General features: G+C 37.0%; 2 protein-coding genes across 4 annotated transcripts in view; both read right to left on the reverse strand.

Annotated features, from left to right (window-relative positions):
• CKMT2 (creatine kinase, mitochondrial 2) overlaps positions 1 to 4,216 on the reverse strand; it is a 40,797-nt gene extending 36,581 nt beyond the window's left edge. Inside the window, exon 1 of one of the 2 annotated variants that reach the window (XM_020790323.3) lies at positions 3,981 to 4,216. The gene's annotated coding sequence lies outside the window, so the exon portion shown is untranslated. The remainder of the gene's footprint in view (positions 1 to 3,980) is intronic. The other variant, XM_020790325.3, reaches the window with a different exon arrangement.
• Positions 4,217 to 7,098: 2,882 nt separating this feature from the next.
• Positions 7,099 to 19,245, reverse strand: part of RASGRF2 (Ras protein specific guanine nucleotide releasing factor 2) — a 126,279-nt gene continuing 114,132 nt past the window's right edge. For both annotated transcript variants that reach the window (XM_020790294.3, XM_020790295.3), the window contains exons 22-27: positions 19,131 to 19,215; positions 17,305 to 17,502; positions 15,001 to 15,080; positions 13,424 to 13,541; positions 10,748 to 10,816; positions 7,099 to 10,262 (exon numbers count right to left, since the gene is read on the reverse strand). In XM_020790294.3, coding sequence (XP_020645953.3) covers positions 10,170 to 10,262; positions 10,748 to 10,816; positions 13,424 to 13,541; positions 15,001 to 15,080; positions 17,305 to 17,502; positions 19,131 to 19,215 — 643 coding nt within the window. In that variant the 3' untranslated portion in view covers positions 7,099 to 10,169. The remainder of the gene's footprint in view (positions 10,263 to 10,747; positions 10,817 to 13,423; positions 13,542 to 15,000; positions 15,081 to 17,304; positions 17,503 to 19,130; positions 19,216 to 19,245) is intronic.

Here is a 19,245-nt window from a genome sequence, read left to right on the forward strand (position 1 = left end):
GCCTAAAAAGGGATAATGCTCATATGGAATGTGCAAAAGACAGCATAAATCAAGTGTGCTCTCTCTCAATATCTTAAACTTAAATTCCAGAACATTCTTCTTAGACTTTCCATTAATGTGGGAACAGGGTCATACAACAGTACAGATATAAATTGTAATAAAGTTATATACATTTCCAAAGCCTGGAAGTAAAGAGTTCCAAGTAATTTGGTAATTTTCAATATGGAGGTTTTACCTTCCAAAGTAGTGATGTAAATTGGGAGGAGGGGAGGATTGTGGCGAATTTAAGAATAACAAACTTATTTCAGTGTGAGCTTTTGTGGTTTATAATCTATTTGAGACACAACAATCTTTTTCTGAAGAAGCAGGTTGTAATCCGTAAAAACTCACCCTGAAATAAAAGCTATATTTTTGTTTTTGCCTTGGCTTTGTTGGTATCTCTCCAAAGTATGAAAACAAAGACATTTTTGTTGGTATGACAAGTAGTATTTCTGGGTGTTGTTGTTTTAATTTTATTGTTCGAGTTACTTTTAAAACACATTTCACTAACTTTAGAGAACATTTGAACAACATATTTTTCATTCTCTTATAAATTGATAAGGTCTGTATTTTTTTAAAAAAATGAATGCGAAGTCATGAACAAGGCAACACTGCAACACAATAAACTGATTTTGTTATGAATTATGCTAGCATTACTTTTTGCAAGGTCTATGCAGCTGAGCCACACTACAGCCAGAATAATAAGGAAGCTACTTTCAGCCGTTATTCTAGTCCAAGGGTCGCTTGCATTAGGCCTCCTCTGATTTAGGTATCTTTGTAATCTGAAGCACCCCTATCATGTTAACTGTACTGAAACTTTTAGCTGTGTTTAAAGGGACATTGCCTCACTGCTGACCAAGCTAAATTAAATGTTCTCATCCCACTCCCACAAATACATTTGAAATTAAAAGGTGCAATGTGGCAGGTCAGGAAATAAGCTTTCCACTAGATCTGATCCTCAGTTACTGCCATTTGCAATATTTAAAAGAGCAAAGCTCCAGTTCTACTCAGACTTTTCAGAGCTGACTCTGAGTTATCACCTCCCATATTGGCAGCATTTTCCACCGCAGTTGCCCTCTTGGCTTATATGTTCAAACGGTGTCAGATTAAGCACAGTGAATTTATAAACTGCATGTTAAATCAGTGAAGCTGACCCTGAACTCTGGCAAAGGAGAAATGGTTGGAACAGGGAAATTAAATAGGGTATGGTTTCCAACTTTTTTTGCTTTTCTCTTTCCTTAATATCAAGAAGCATGGAGGCCTTGGACTTTCTGCTAACTAGGCTGGGAAAGAAGCTGCAGACAGCAAAACTGATGAATAAGAATTGATACATATTTTATGCTGGTCGGGAATAACATGACATTATGTGACCTGTGACTTTTTCCAGGCATCTGAAGGCAATGTTTTATGCATTCTCTGAGAAACTGCACATGTACAGTTTAAACAGGAAGAATTCAAAATCTGTATGAAAAGCTAATATAAAAATTTGGATTTTCAGCTGTTGCAGCTAGAAAAAATAAAAACTTAAAAAACTGTAATGCATCTAACAATTTGCTCTTTTATAAAATAATAACTTGCTTTTGTATAGTTTCTACTCTATTTTTTTTAAAAAAACCATTCTTTCTTTTATTAACCACATCCTAAGCCATTACCTTGGGACTCATGTACTGCAGGATAATTCTAAAATTCATAAACAAGCAACAAACCTAATCATTACATTAATGTTACAAAATTATTACAAAATACTACATGATGCAAAATAATAGTACTTTTGTAGCTGAATATTCCAAAATTGGTTGCAACTTAATATGAAAATTACAACCAATTTCGATCTTACTACATTTGAGTTTTCATACAACTGCAATATGAAAGTACTTAGTTAAAAAGGACTGAGGTTGGGATAAAGTCAGGGCATTATACTTTCCTAGTAGTTTAGATGGAAATCCTATACTGACTTACTTGAATGAACTCACTAGAATTTATTTTTGATTTAAAAAACATCTCATTCTTCAGGCAAGCTTTTAAGCAGTAAATTGTCTCAGTAATGTTGGTTTTTAATTTACGGATTTGTAAATGTTTTAAAATTGTTTTTAAAATTGATCTTTAAAATCTTAATGTATGTTTAATTGTTTTCTAAATATGATAGTGTTTGAAAATCTGATGGGAGCAGTCTTGGGTTCCCTGTGGGGAAAAAGGAGGCAAATAAATAAATAAATAAATAAATAAATAAATAAATAAATAAATAAATAAATAAATAAATAAATATTGCCTTGCATTGTTAATAGTATAGAATTTAATTATTAAAATCAGCATGACAAAAGAGAGTTCAGATCACTGCACCTAGGGGGCAACCATAGTCACATTTTTTTCATTTATCAGATTTTGTCTTTCTACCAGGATTCTGTCTACTTTTTCAAATTCCAGATTCTTTCCAAGTAATTCTAGCATGTAATCTCTTGAAGCTATGCAGAAAGGAAGGACAAGGTATGCATGTGTACACACTGAAAGAACCTTTCTACCTTTCCTATCCTTCTTGGCTCTTATTATTGTACCCACCCGCACATGCACACACACGCACGCACGCACATGTGCACGCATGCGCGCGCACACACACACAATGCCAGCACATACTTTTCCCAGCAAAGCCTCTCTCTCAATACATTTCTTTTTCTTTCTTTCTAAGCTTCTCCTTCTGGGCCACACTCCTATTTTATTTATTTTATTCTTTTTAAAAAAATCAGTTTAATAATGCAGAACCCTGTGTTGAAAGCTAACAACAGAGAGGAGAATGCCTATATTCATGCAGTTCTTTCAACACCACCATCCACAGCTCTTAAGTAGAACTGCAAGCAGTTCGATTTAAGTGTGGCCACTTAAACCAGATAGATCCAAATTTCCTGGTGCAACTTCACAGTGAATGAATGTGCATTTCCCTTGCTGTGTAGTTGCACTCTTAGTCTATAAACTACCAAACTATACTAGCTGACAAAAATACTTGCACCATATTGTTTGGATCTCACTGGTCTGGCATGTGAACCTAAGCAGTTGGATATGAATTCAGTTCAAAAGAAATAGGTATTCTACAACCACAGTACCATTTAACTGATTTAATTTAACTGCTTTGCCAACTGGACTTGGGATTTTCATGGAAAGGTTACCAGTGGTAACGAATCTGGCTTGATCCAGTAACTTTTGGCAGGTAAGATTGAGTTTCTCAATTGCCTGATGAGCCTTTCCCATACAAGAGTCGGTGCAGGATGGTTTCTAGCAGAACATTCTTTTGCATAGACTCCCACTTCCAAGGAAGTGCATTTAGATTAGCTCTTTAGGACTTTTTGGAGTAATTTTCTGATACAGAACTCTTCTTCAGTTGTGGAATAATGAAACAGAGCAATATACTTTTGTAAGGGTGGGGACAGTTCTAACTTGAAAAAAAAAGTTGGAGCTATAACTGAATAGTCATTAAGATCTGAAATGGGTTTGAGAAGGTTCTGACTGCATCAGGCAGAAATAAATGTGAATAACAATCCAGTCTTTGGGACATATTACTTTCTACCAATAAAATAAATCTCTATAACAAAATTTCAGTCACTCTCTAGTTAATGTAACACTTATGGACAGCTATGACATTTTTGAACTGCCTGCCCAGCAGGTTGCCTGTAGAAATGTTATTATTATTTGCATAAGACCAGTTTTGTTTTCGTATCTTCAACATGTTTTTTTTCCAATGTCACTATCTAGACTGGAAGCAGAGCAGCCTGACAAAATACCACTGTCACAGTTTTCTGACCACTTATGCAAATAAGTAGGATGCCTCTCCCAGACAGGCTACAATCTATGGCATTTTGACTAAATTTTAAATATTATTAAACACACACACACACACAAACATTTTAAATGTCAGTGCCCAGGATAAATAAACAGACACAAGGCTGACTGACCTTGCTGCTGAAGCCAGACTCGTCCTGCTGCCAGCCCAGGAGCAAATAAGTCTGAAGCGAACAGGTCATTTGCACTGTGCCAAAATTGCAGGTCATATGAGGAGCAAAATGAGAGGGGGGGTGGGGGAAGAGAGGAAAGAAATAGTTCTTCCACTGGCCAATCTCATTCCACCCAGGTCTCTTCAAAGCATTCTGGTCACACAAGCATGTCCTTGAGGGCATGAAGAGGATGTCCTAGTGAGGCACCTTGTGACTGTGCTCTTAAATAGACATTTATTGCTGGCCTAAGGCATTTTTTAAACTTGAAGCAAGGAAAAGAAAGCATACAGAGGCAATAGGATTCTGCTCATCCCTTTTTAAAACCATAGATGTCCCAGCATTGATCTGAACATGGGGTCATGCAGCCTCATCCTTGTGAAGTCATACACTTTCCCCCTTGCCTTTAGAAAGAAAGAGTACCACCCTCTTTCTAGCTTTGTGTCCATGCTGTATTCTCTGCAAGCCCTGCAGAATTCTCATCCCCATGGCAATGTGGAAGTAGCATACAGCAATTAGTGTGGTTTCTGGAAATTCATGCAGGCCATTCTCAATTGGACCCAGCCTCCTTTTCTTCTCAGGGTTTTGTCTATGGTTGACAATTACCCCTGGGATGCCTGCTTTATCAATCAACTGCCCAAATTAATGCAAAAGCATCCTGCTTATATACTGCCCCATAGTGCTTCAAGCACTCTCCGGGCAGTTTACAAGTTAATTATGCAGGCTACACATTGCCGCCGCCCCCAGCAAGCTGGGTACTCATTTTACCGACCTCGGAAGGATAGAAGGCTGAGTCAACCTGGAGCCGGCTACCTGGGATTGAACCCCAGGTCGCGAGCACAGTTTTGGCTGCAGTACAGCGGTTTAACCACTGCGCCACGAGGCTCATTAAGCCAATATTCACCTTCCAATCATAACAGGCTAAATGTAAAATCATGTGTTGAAACAGAGGGTGAAATAAGATAGGGAAATAGATCACCTTTTGGACCTTTGTGCCACTATCCAGTGTGAGCTATTTTCTGGTGATCACACAATGTACGGGAGATCATGCACCAGCTTGACCTTTATCTATGCCCAAGCTGGGGCATTTGGTCCACTAGCAGGGCTATTCTTTTTGGGGGTTAGGTTGGAGCCATTCCTGCATGGACTGAAGGGTCAGTTTAAGGGAAATCACTCCTAACAAAGCAAATCTTTCCAGTGCCATCTCATTGTCTGATTGCACCCAGACTTCTCTTGCTACTTAAGGGTTCACCTGTGCAAACATTTTGCTAAATATATCATCTAGTTTGATGCATACATCTCTGCACCTCTACAATTGACTCCCTAAGCATGGAATGTTGTGTTCTGCATCTGTGGTGACATTTGAAGTCAATGAGGACACTGTTTTCTCTTTAAGATGATACAGGGCTGTTCCAGGTGAAGCACACACACCTTCTGTTGCTAGGTACTAAAATAGTGCAAGGTATACTAAGAAGTTCCACCAAGCTTTTCTTTAGAAATCCATTGCTTCTCAAGGAAACCACTTCTCTTTGAGAAATCTTGGAATATTCAATAAAATCTTAAGAAATTAAGTTTTTCCCTGTAGAGTACTAACTGAAAGCTGTCAATTGGTGCAAAATAAATGAACTGAAACAAGAAGTTCTAATTTAAAGTCTTCAAAGCTTTAGAAAGTGAAGTGATACCTGTTGCATTTGGAAAAAAATAGCAGATGGTATACTAATACAGTGGTTCTTAACCTTTGTTACTCGGATGTTTTTGAACTGCAACTCCCAGAAATCCCAGCCAGCACAGTTGGTGGTGAAGGCTTCTGGGAGTTGCAGTCCAAAACTCCTGGGTAACCCAAGGTTAAGAACCAGTGTACTAATAGACCCATTTCAAGCTATAGAGGACAAATCTATCCAAACAAAAATATGCCAGTAAATATGGAAAATAAAGTGATGACATTCCACGTACATTCCAGTCCCAAAGAAAGAAGATGCCAAAGACTGTAGTCAATAAAGGAACATTTCAATAATTTCTCACACATGCAAAGTGCAATACAAGCAAAAGTTTACAACACAATCTTTACCAGATTGAGGAATACCAAATATTCTAGCTGGATTCACAATAGGAAGAGAAAATGAACATTATGCAACATATCTATATTGACTATTGAAGCTTAACAAACAATCTCAGAAGAAAATCATTTTGTACTTTGCAATACTAATAATTGCATGCCATGTAATTGATTCTGACCTATGGCAACCCTTGCCAGGATTTTCTAGGTATAAAATACGGAAAAGTAGTTTTCCATTCCCTTGCTCAGGGGCTGTGCAATTTCCCCATGGCCACAAAGATTTGTCTAAGTATTTTAAGATAGGTAGGTAGGTAGGTAGGTAGGTAGGTAGGTAGGTAGGTAGGTAGGTAGGTATGTAGGTATGAATGTATGTATGTAGGTAGGTAGGTAGGTAGGTAGGTAGGTAGGCAGGCAGGCAGGCAGGCAGGCAGGCAGGCAGGCAGGCAGGCAGGCAGGCAGGCAGGCAGGCAGGCAGGCAGGCTGGCTGGCTGGCTGGCTGGCTGGCTGGCTGGCTGGCTGGCTGGCTGGCTGGCTGGCTGGCTGGCTGGTTGGTTGGTTGGTTGGTTGGTTGGTTGATTTTCAGGCATGAGGCCTTAGTGTTAGAACTAGTCTCAGGAGAGAGACTGCAGGCTGAATGAAACAGAATCCTATTTAGGATTCTGAGACAAAGAAGCCATGGCTCTCTTTCTAATCTCTTAAAGATGCGGCAAGAGGGACTGGACAGGAAATACAATGACTCAGCCTATCTTGATCTTTGGTCATGAGTTATTTTTCCTACCTACCATGTTTTTCTTTTTCTGGCAATTACCCCAGTGGCAAATTTGGTGGGGAAGAAGATAGCTGCAGGAATTTTTCCAGGGAGAGTATGCTTAATTTCTCATCATGTCCAATATGATAGAGTGAGACTGTGTATATTGAAATAATACATGCAGGATGTGGGGACACAAAGCATCCCTGCCTGCTCTTTCCTGTGGTCTAAAGGCTTTGAAAAGACATGGTCAATAATTGACAGCAAAGACTACACAGTAACAGCGTTGACTTACATTTTAATGAAGGGTGTAAAATAAATAAGATAAACATAGGTAAAAGCACCTTCTGCAGCAATTAGACATCACAGTGAACAAAGCCCCATTCCAGGTACAAAGCTGTTATTACAAAATGAAATACAGTACAAGAAAACTACGTTATAAATAATCAATCAATGTACTTCACAAATAATGCCCATCAAAGGAGTCTTAGGTTGTATAGATATGTGTTAGTCTGGTGAAATGTGGGTGGCTGTGGAACAGAAGGGAAAAAAATAGAGACAGGTAAAACTGGATACTGCCTTTGAGTTGAGTATATTTTTGAAATAATGGAAGTATGGCATTTTAAAAAATACTACGTATACTAAGAATATGCAGTGAATCAGCAGTTTGGCCCAAATAACTCATGCTTCTCTTTAGCATGCATCAGGATGCAGTCCACTTTTCTTGTTCAATATTAATAAAAAGAACAAGCAGTTTGAATTAAAATAATTAAACATCTATAAATTACATTTTTCTGTATTCACACCTACTGCATTCCTTAACCAGCAATACCTAAACATGCCACAGGAAGTTTCTATTTCTAAATCTCTCCTCACCCCCAGTAATTATTATTACTGATCATTAGGCAATAATTTCCTTGCTGGCTAATCGTGCATTTATTTATTTATTTTAGCAAAGATCCTTAAACAGAAATGATTAAAAATTACTACATTACAGATAATTTACAAATGCTAGCATTTACAGTTAGACAATAACTGAATTTATTGTTCAGCTTTTGTCTGGGCAATATAATTAAAGTGCAGAGAAAGACAAAACGAACAAACAAACAAACCACACACAAGCAAACAGAAGCTAGGCAGGTTTGTTTTTCATGGTTAAGAACAAATTTAGCAGCTTAGTGAGACTGGCAAGAAATATCAGCTAAAATATGCCTAAATGGCAATATTCTTTTTAGCAGTTATTTTCCTGAGAGGATTTAAAGGTAAATAACGGTATTTAGCCCTGTTTTCTCAACTGGCTGATAATTATTGGAAAAGTAAGGACACTTTTCCATGTCTAGTTATTTAACAGTGCTAATATTTGCATTGTGTCTCACTTTTCTGTGCAATGGCAGGGAAAGAGTGGTTTTCTTCAAAGGATCGCAGGAAGTGTCATGCTTTAACATATTTATATAACCACCCTGGGATCAAACAGGGAAAAAAAAGCTATCACTGATTATTACAAGCCAACTGTTGTCCCACTGATTTCAGCAGTAATATTCTTGTACATTCAATCCACTGAATTCAGTAGAATTTAAACCTTCTTATCTTTGGTACATATTCCTGCTTCAAAAGGAATCAGTACAGAAGGGGGGAATCGTGCACTCCCTTTGTAATTTTTTTAAAAGAGACAAAAGTATGGTTATGTTTATCCACTGAATTGACAAACTGCTGCTTTTTGAACATTATCCTTCATTTGAAGAGAAATATATCTATCCTTCCTGCCATTACATCAGTGTAAATGCAAAATAATTAGTAATTCTCACAAGATCATAGCTGCAATTCAAGACTCCACAGAGTTCCAGAATGACCATGCACACACACACCCCACAAGTAGGTGCTTCCCATTTACAATCTGTTGGAAAATGCACACTCATTCCAAGAAAACAGGGCAGTCCCAGCTCATGTGCACATCACAACTGCATACAGTCAAGCAGTTAGGTCAGAGATATAAGCTGATGCAGACATTACATTTACAGTGACACTGGAGTAATTTCCATTTAAAGATATACATGGAGAGAAAAAGACAAATGTGATACAGTTTGTGTGATGCTCAATGGTACTGAATGCACACCACAGTGCAATGGGTAGTGGTCCTCCCTCCCAATAATTGTGCAGTAATGTGATTTGTCTGCTAAATTGACAACATCTATATCTTCAAAGTCACCTCTAAAGAGCTTGGAAACCTAAATAGCTTATCCCTACTATGACTGACCCAATCCTGGGTTATCACTAGACTTTTGATGCCTATGTGGTCGGTCCGGATGTTATGGTGTTACCCACTTGCTGCAGGGAAGAGGAATGTTCAGTTCTTGTACTGAGATACATTCTTGCAGCAGCATTCGAAAGAGATTGGAGGAAAAACACTCATCATATGGAAAACTCTGGAGCAGACATTATACTCTCTGTATTAGGGTAGATACTTTTAACAAAATATATAGGAATAATGCACGTGCTGTGAAAACAAAGCATAAAATATGAAAGTCATCGATTATAGAATCATCTTTGTCTATGGAACTTAAGTTTCAAATGTTCCAAGAAGTCCAATCGCAGCTTGTATATGTGCTAACCATGTAAGACAGTTTATTAATTTGCACTCTAGAAAACCTTGTCACACTTCTAGAGAAGGGAAGATCTACTTACACTATTATCCTAACTTCCAATGCATCACATGACTATTTCCCAGCCTTCTGTCAATGTTAGAAACTGGAGATATGTCAAATTTAAATTACAAAGGAAATGTTTTCAATAAAATGTTTCAGGAAACAAAGCAATTGATTGGATATTGTTAAATATATTTTGTTTTCCTTAAAGATGGATATTATTCTTAAATGGAAATTGTTTAAATTGGACATCAACAAATGCAAAATGCATTTAAAAAATAGATGCTTGCATGCTCATTGTGGAACATGTGTTTTGTTCCCATAACAGTAGGTAAAACTTCTCTATCCTGGCATTTCCTCATTCATTGGAATCTAGAGTGTGGCATCTCAAGTTCATTTTATTCTTTTATTACCAGGCTCAATATAGTTATGACCACAATTTCCTCACTTCCTTATTAGTTCCCAGTTTCTTTTCCATCAACTATTACCTTTACAGAGCAACAACCATTGAATCCATGTTTCTGGCAGTTTGTTTTTCACCTCTAGCTGCTGCCTCTCTGTGCTTGAAAAGGAATCTCTGTGAAGCCCTGTGTCCCACAATGGGAAAAGTACCTTGAATTCTTCTCAATGTTTCCCCTTTGCATTATGTAGGGACATGCCATGCATAATTACACTAAAGTTCTCTGTACGTTCCAGAACAAAACTTCTCAGGCAGGCAGTCTGGGTTCAATTTTTAGGGATAGTTCATACAAAGTATCTTCGTCTATGATAAGTCTCTTGTCAAGTAAGTACTGAGTGACCTGAAAAAACAACAGGAAACAGTTGCTTTGTAATATTGGAAGTACCATCTGAGCAGAACTTCATATTTCAAATTTATTTATTAGTAATAGAGCAGGCAGAAGGGTCCTTATTTTGGAAATACATAGGTATGCTTTATGAATGCAGACATGTGAAAATAAAATTTCAGAAGTAGACATGGTCTAGAGGGGTGGGGTAAAAATCAAATCAAACAAATAAATAAATAAATAAATAAATAAATAAATAAATAAATAAATAGATAGATAGATAGATAGATAAATAAATAAATAAATACTCCTATTTTGGAAGCACATACAGACACAGTAGTCCATAGCTCATGCATCTTTTCTGAAATTGGATACATGCCAAATATGAGTCACAGTATCATAATAAATACACATAGTCCTACATCTAGCAATTTGGAGGTAAAACAGGAACATAGAAATACTTAAAATACTGGTTTAAAGGAAAGATGAAAGTACCGTACCTTTGGTTGATGTTCTATGCGATAGGAAGTCTGTTGGAATTGGCGTATCTCCCTGATAATATGTGATATCTATTAAAGAAACAGATATAAAAAGTTTTTTGTTTAATTTTAAATGTTGGCTGAGCTCCAAACATTCCTTCCATAAGTGAAACACTGTTTACAGAAGGGGGCCTTTCTGCCTCCTCTTCACAGTAGCTTCTTCTCTCAGAAATTGGGAGACCCTTGAGCATGGTTTGATACACATTTTGAAGGTCTTTAGATGGACACAAAACTGGCAAGCAATTCTCCACACACACACAGCTGAATGGAGGAAAAGCTTAAAATTCAAAGTATAACTCAACTACAACTCAACAAGCAGTAGACTTATTCCATAACAAAGGCAATTTCAGGACCTGAGTATAAATCAATATTCAGAAGAAGAAGAAGAAGAAGAAGTAGTAGTTTAGACTTGGTGACTGCCTTCCTTCACAGTAATTCACCACTATTTTTTTATATATCTCTAATGCAAGAAGAAAAATGGTTTTGATACCTCTCCAGAACTAGTTTCCTCACAAAGCATGTTTCTCATTTATGATCAATAGTTCAATCCTATGTATGCATACTCAAGAAATCAGATTGACTGAATTCCATGTTATTTATGCCCAGGTGAATGTGTATAGGATTCCAGCCAAAGAAATGGGCAATTTTGTGTTCCAGAAAACATGCTCTTCTTGGCAGATAATGCAAGTATGGTGCATGGGTTAATGTTGTAATTATATTTTGATATTTGTAAAAAAATTAAAAAGTGTCATTTGTACATCTTCAACATTCTTTTCTACAAATATAAATCATATGTACATCAATAGAATACTGTTAATCCAAAACTGACCCACAAGTGGAAACAGAACATTAACCATAGATACAAATACAATTGTACCTTGATTTCTGGCTATAGTAAAGATCCTTGTAGCGCAGTGGTTAAACTGTTGTACTGCAGCCAAAATTGCTCATAACCCGTGGTTCAATTCCCAGGAAGCCGGCTCAAGGTTGACTCAGCCTCCTATTCTTCCAAGGTCAGTAAAATGAGTACCCAGCTTGCGGGGGGGGGGGGGGAATGTGTAACTTGCATAATTAACTTGTAAACCGCCCAGAGAGTGCTTGAAGTGCCATGGGGTAGTATATAAGCAGCACGCTTTACTTTGCTTTGTTTTATAGTCCACCTTGAAAATAATCATATACTACTACCACCGCTGCTGCTGCTGCTGCTACTATTACTACTACTACTACTACTACTACTACTACATTGGTGGTGGTGGTGGTGCGAGTAGTAGTAGTAGTAGTAGTAGTAGTAGTAGAAGAAGAAGAAGAAGAAGAAGAAGAAGAAGAAGAAGAAGAAGAAGAAGAAGAAGAAGAAGAAGAAGAAGAAGAAGAAGAAGAAGAAGAAGAAGAAGAATTTAAAAATAAATTAAATGGTGGAAATATAATTGAAGCCATGAATACACGGGCAATTCCAGTAATTAGATATCCAGCAGGAACGATGAATTGGACCCAAAATAAATTTTAAAAAATAGATAGAAAAACACAGAAGTTAATGAACATGCATCAAGCACTGCATCCTAAAAGTGATGTGGACAGGTTATATTTAATGCAGAAAATTGGAGGACATGGATTATTGTATATACAGCAAATGGTAAAGGAAAAAAAAAGAAGGGTAAATAATTATATTAAAAGAAGTACAGAAAAAAAATACTTGAAGCAGTGAAAATAGAGAACATCTTGAAAATATCAGAAATGAAAGTTGAATATGAGAAACGATCTGAATATAAATTAAACAGCTGGAAAAATAAACCACTGTATGGACAGTATGTGAGAAATATTTATGGCAAACATGATAATAACTGGTAAAACATGATAAAACATGATAATAACTTGGGCATGGCTAAAACTGGGGACCATCATGAAAGAAACCTAAGGCTTCCTCTTTGCTGCACAAGAACAAGCACTCCAAACTAATGTTACGAAAGCTAAAACTCAAGGAATTAGTGTAAACAGCAAATCTCAATTCTGCCAAGTAAAAGATGAAACTGTGTTGCATTTCATCTTTAAATGTTCAAAGACTGTACAGACAAACTACAAAGCCAGACACAATGGATTTGCAAAATTAATACATTGGTCATTATGTAAAAAATACAATCTGCCAGTATTTAAGAATCGATGGAAGTATCAGTTAGAAAAGGTGTCATATACAGTAATGTCTTCTGGGACTCTTAGCGTCAAACAGGCAGACACTTTCAGCATTACTCATCAGAAATAATAGCAATAGAATGAAGAAATATCTGGACAATTGACACTGCAATTCCAGGGAATGCCAAAGTTGAAGATAAAGAATTGGAAAAAGTAACAAAATACAGAGACCTGGCACCAAAAATAACTCTCTTGTGGATGAAACACATTTAAGTGGTCTCCATAGTCCTCAAGGCATTGGGAACAATGCCACATAATTTTATACAATATTATAATCCACTGTAGATCTCTCAAATAACACCATCAGAGCTGCAAAAATTGCAATATTAGGAACAGCATACATACTACACCAATATTTAACTGATACTTAGATTTTTGGTTAAAACTTGTACCTGTTGTATAATACCAGTCTTGTATTTTTAAGCAACAACAACAATTCTATAGAAGAATTACCATTCTCATTTTGGAAAAATTGACAAGGCCTTCTTCAGTAAAATTGGGTGTTCCTTCTTCAATAAATGCCAGATCTGTCAAGTACATCCCAAGATATGGCACTGAAGGGGGATTACAACTGCATGGCAAGAAACATAAGTTAGCTTTCAATTCTGTGGAACTTTCACTACTTCCTTTGGCATAACCAACCCCTGCATGACTATTTACAATAATGTGCAATACATCTGGATAAGTTGTAATCATACTTCCATGTTCCACATTTCATACATTTCTCTTAAACAGGTAACTTCAAATAATTGCAGAGAAAGAACATGTGTCTTCCTGTACATGGTAAAAGTACACTTTCTGTGTCTATAGAAGCCATCCAAAAATGGTTGTTGTAGGTTTTTCAGGCTGTTTGGCTATGTTCCGAAGGCTTTTCTTCCTAATGCTTTCCTTCCCGGAAGGAAAGAAAGAAGAACCGGGCCTTCTCTGTAGTGTCCCCTCGCCTCTGGAACAACTTGCCTGTGGAGATCCACTTGGCTCCCTCTCTGGGTGTTTTCAGGAACAAACTTAAAACCTGACTATTTGGGAAGGCTTTCCCTCCGGCCATAACCACTGCTCTTATCAGTTAACGTCCACTCATGCCAGTTGGCTTGGATGGGAGCAATGTTTTGTAGAGATTTTTCATGAAAACTAACCTATCCCCAAATGACAATTCCATAGAAGCAACTAGAGATGGGGGTTATTTCTTCGTGGAAATAACGAGGGTCTGGCCCCATGGGGCTTGAATGTACACTTACCATTCCGCCATGTACGTGCGCTTGATGGAGCCTTCCTATTGCGCCGCTGTTCACAATGGATTTGTCACTTCTGGCAGGAGGTGGCATGGCACAATGGAGTTGCAAAATTAATACACTGGTCGTTATGTAAAAAAATATAATCTGCCAGGTCACAGAGTGGCTAATCCACTGTGGACAATGGTGCAATAGAAAGGCTCTGTTGAGCGCGCATCTGTGGCAGAATGATGAGTGGACAGTCTGGCCCCATGAGGCCAGGCCTTTGTTATTTCCACTTGTGGGGGGGGATATTTGTATACGAATATGAATACCCCCACCTCTAAAAGCAACTCTAAAGCTATCTTGAGCAAATGGATCTCAATAGCACCATGGGGATATTGCAGGGTTTTCCTAGTGTAACATTTTTGAAGATTCAAGTGGCCATATATTTACTGAAAAAAATTCTTGGTTGTAACAGGAAGCAGTGGTCTAGATTTTGTCATTTATGAAATAGGTTTACTAAAACAAAAGGGAAATTGGTCATAATTAACTGAAATTCCACTTATCCCTTTGGAACTACTCTATTATTTAATGGATCCAGCCCGGTACATATACAATAGTACTGCAATATGTCTTGATGTTTCCATAGACATACTCTAAATATGTTATGTGATAATGAGTTTGGTGTGTATTCAACAAAATGTTGGGATTGAACTCTCTAAAGCTGGCATTGAAAACTGAGTTCACAGCAATACAGTACTATTTCTATCAGTATAGCTTCACAGCTGTCACCACAAAACATAGAAATTTTAAACATACTTCTTGAGTGTTTCTCTGAGATTTTTAAATCTTCCCTCAGATGATACAGTCTTCTGAAGTTTATCCATTAGTGCTTTGGTCTGCAAGAAGAACAAATTATAAGACCAGCATCTCCTAGTGGAATGGATTATAGTTGTACTAATCAGATCTAAAAGTGACACAACCTTGCCTTCAAATAAATTTGTAGCTTTGTAAAAAAATAGTAGCACTAGAGAACCTTTGCTAAACACAGCTCAGCTAAAATAAAATGCATTTTCATTTGGCTGGCAATTTGTTTCAATGGACTCACCATAAACTGGCATGTTTTCATTATCGCTGGCTTTTGGTTTTATTCTGTGGCTATTTTAATTTATCTTAGATTAGTACATGGATTTGTCATGTTCTGTATTATACTATATATTCTACTTTGTTTTATTAAGTATTCAGAAGAATCTTCAAGAACTGAAAATCATTTTTGATAATATCTTATGTTTTTAACCCCAACATTCACAGTAACAGGGTTTACTAATTTTATCCTCACATAATCTCTGTGAGAACTGTTAGTCTGAGACATTACTGTCTGAAACAAGACCTTCTTATGAGCTATGTAGTGAAGGCCAGATCTAGACATTACCAACACCCATGTTTTGCCTGCTAATGCTAATTTACAGTTGAGAGACACATCTCTACAGGATAATCAGATCAGTTGGTGCAGAGTAGAGCATTATGGGGAAAGGTTAATTTTTTCCTGAAAATATGCCACTCCATTCTCTACATTGTCTTCATCAACCATCAACCATTTGTTTTAGCAATGTCTGCTTTTACTCTGAATCAGAGTTTGAACGTTGGTTTCCCCAAAACTAGTCCCACATTTTTTCTATCATAAGCACTACTTAAAAATATAGTGTGAAAAATGACTGTGGGTAAATGGAACTTTAAATAAAGGTTCAGTTAAAATATTTTAATGCCAAACTTCAAGAGAAAAATTTACTCTTATGGGTGATGAGAGACATTACTATGTTCCGCTCCTTCAGCAATTTTGTATATTTTTGCTGCGCTAAACAATTTATATGCTCCTCAACCCAGCAATGAATTTGATCATTCTTTTTTAACCCTATGAAGATGTCACCTTTTTTGGGTGAGCAAATAAAAGTGGATGAGATAGTGATAGAGTCCAGGATCTAAAAGGATTAGGCACCAGGTGATGACAAAGACATCTTCCTAGAAAATACTGAATTAGATGGACAGATAGTCTTGGGGGGTCCATGTAGATAGTTGGTGCAACTTTGTGTGTACCTGTAGCACTACTTCTGTCCATATACACAATATGGATTGGGAGCTAGAGTGTTCCAGAGCTTCAGACAGGGAAAAGGAAATCTATATTTCTTTTCTCCTCAACCATACCTGGATTATGCAGGAAGGAGACAGGGTTTTTAAAAATAAAATAAAATAAAATAAAACAAAACACACACTGTCCTCCTCCTCCAGAACACTTTAGATTTTTGTTCATTGTTTTGATTACTATTTCCCATTATATATATGTTACATTTTCCTGTTCTGAGATTTTATTTGTAAACTGCCTTTGAATGGTTATTTGCACTGAAAGATGAAAGGACAAAAGAAAAAAGTAAGTAAAAATATAAAGCAAACAATTAGGTTGCTTAGCTGGCTAAGTCTTGCCATCACCAGCTGCAGCTTCCTTTCTTTTCCTTTCCGATAATGTCTTAATGTTTCATAGTCTCTGGAAGTTACACGTTCTCATCAGAGTGTACCTGAGGTTTTTAAAAACTATTATTTTTCTTTTAACTTATGGACAGGCACATTTTTGGATATTTATGGTTTGGGAGTTCTGGGTAGATCTATTTTGCTTCACAATTTCAAAATGTCTCAGCTGATAGTTGTGTATCTGCATCACCCAAGATCTTATTATCTGCCCTTTCATCCTAACTCAATTCTTTGGCAGGGACTTGATAAGAGTGCTTGAGGATACAAATTGATTTGCTGTTGCTTTTCCTGACTGAAAACTTTGTTTAGCAATTGTTGGTACTTGGCTGGCAATCAGGGCTCTAAAGTAGGGAACCAATATATTTTTAATGAGAAGGAAATTTTTATCTTCTCTTGAATATGCTCTGTTTTGCCTCATGATAAAACTGGTTTGGTTTTTGTAGATTCAAGTGCCGCTTTTCTGGTGGAACAGTTACATCATCTGGAATAATAGTAATTTGTAAAATGACTAGTTCATTTAAAACACTTATTGGAAGAATACAGCTTACACATTTAGATAAGACATTCCATGAAATGTGTCAACAAATGTGGAATCATTACCTGTTTAGAAACCTTAGCCCAAGTTTTCTTCAGTCTGTAGATTGCACTTCTGTTCAAGGCTGATGTGATTTCAAGCACACCATTGTAGTTGTGCATACATCGACAAATGTCTGCCACTGCTACCCATTTCTCAATTGCATTCGCTCGTGAGCCAGCATCAGCGTAATTCATAATTTGGGATGCAACAAGGTTGCTCATCTAGATCAAAAAAGTACTTCTCAAAATATTTGCACTTACACTTTAAGTATTAAACAATAGAAATGATATGAAAAATGATTACCTTTTAGCAAGCAAGGGCAAGAAAACATACAGCATGAATATGTTTAAATGCAACAGGTGAATAACAGATGAATTAAAGAATATATGTCAAACGCAGAGCAATATTCATTGAAGAATACATTGCTGACACTTGCAGTGTTGTTATTGGTAATGGCTCCTTGTTGCATGCTAAAGGCAAGACTAAGAAAGCTGAATTATAAGAAATATTAAACTAAATGTATAAATAAATCTGCATTATTTTAATCTGCCTTTATTAGACTGTGCCGCTACTTGGCTTAAAAATGTCCAGTAACAGTGGTTCATACATTGGCAAACACAAAAAAAGATTAATGTAAGGCTCTGTCCATGGGCTGACCTTGAAAACAGTACGGAAACTTTAGCAGCTCCAAAATGCAATGTGCAGACTGATTTCTGGGGCTAAATTCACATAATTTATTCAATCGTCTATCCCAAGTTTTCGTGTGTCTTCTTTGGCTCCGTGCTCCCTAGTTTCCATGTTTAAATCAAGGTGCTAGTTATGACCTATAAAGCCCTTAATGGTTTAGGACTTTGATACTTGTCAGAATGTCTCTCTCAGAAATCAGCTACCTGTTTCATCTGCTCTTCTCAGTCCATGTTGCCAAAGTGGCCACACCAAGGGAAGCCAAAAAGGTGATAACAAGGAATTGATGATAGCACCCAGTCTTTGGAATATGTTACTGTGGTGTCTGCCCAGGTCATGAATATTAATGTGATATCTGCATGGACCAATGGGAGTGCTGGAGGGGCGCAGTCATGAGATATAAGAGACTCAGCAGGAGGAGGGGGAGTTAGTTGAAGTTTAGGAGCTTGGGGTGGTTTTGGAGATTGGGTGGGAGAGTGGTGGTTGAGCGTGGATAAAGGAGGATGCTTATTTAAGAGTTAACATTGCTTGAACTATCATCATCTGTAACAATAAAAAATTCTGTTTGGTTCTTTTAAAAATGACACATTGCCTGGACTTCTATTACTAATAATAAACAATGTTGAGGTAATCAGCTGGTGGCAGCTGAAAGACACATAGCATGAGCTTTTAGTTTGGTGAAACAAGCAGGGGCCACATGGGATTGTGTCAGTTACCAACTGAGATATACCAATCTCCTTCCCTCCTTACAATCAGGAAATTGGTGAAATGAGAATTATTCAAAACTGCCTTCAACAACTGATTCTCCCAGATGCTGATAATCCCCCCCTTTTTTTGTACAAATTTTAGACCTAAACTTTTGAATCACAATATTACTGAATGAATTGTATGTGGAGTTTTGTGGGAGTTTAGCTTTTGACCTGTAAAATACCCAGAGTAGTGCTTGCACTAATGGGACAGTATATACAGTAAATCAAATAAATAAATTATTAAATCCAGATGTAACTTCTTTTATTTTACCATGTTTACAGATTTCCAGCAAACTACCACTCCTGTTGGTGAGCCATTCAGAAAAACGGAACAAACTGGTGTTCTTTATGATAAGTCATAATTATTCCAGAGCTTTTATATTCCCAGAAAGAATTTGGTTTTTATCATAACTTACATCATTAAAGTGTTGGCTAGTTTTCATGATATAAGGTGTTCTTTCATTTTTATCTAGTTTCATCCAACCCTGCCCAAGAAACTCTCTGAAAAATGAGAAAGAAGATAACATGAAA

The sequence above is a fragment of the Pogona vitticeps genome, chromosome 2, assembly GCF_051106095.1.
Source record: "Pogona vitticeps strain Pit_001003342236 chromosome 2, PviZW2.1, whole genome shotgun sequence".
Lineage (NCBI taxonomy): Eukaryota > Metazoa > Chordata > Lepidosauria > Squamata > Agamidae > Pogona > Pogona vitticeps.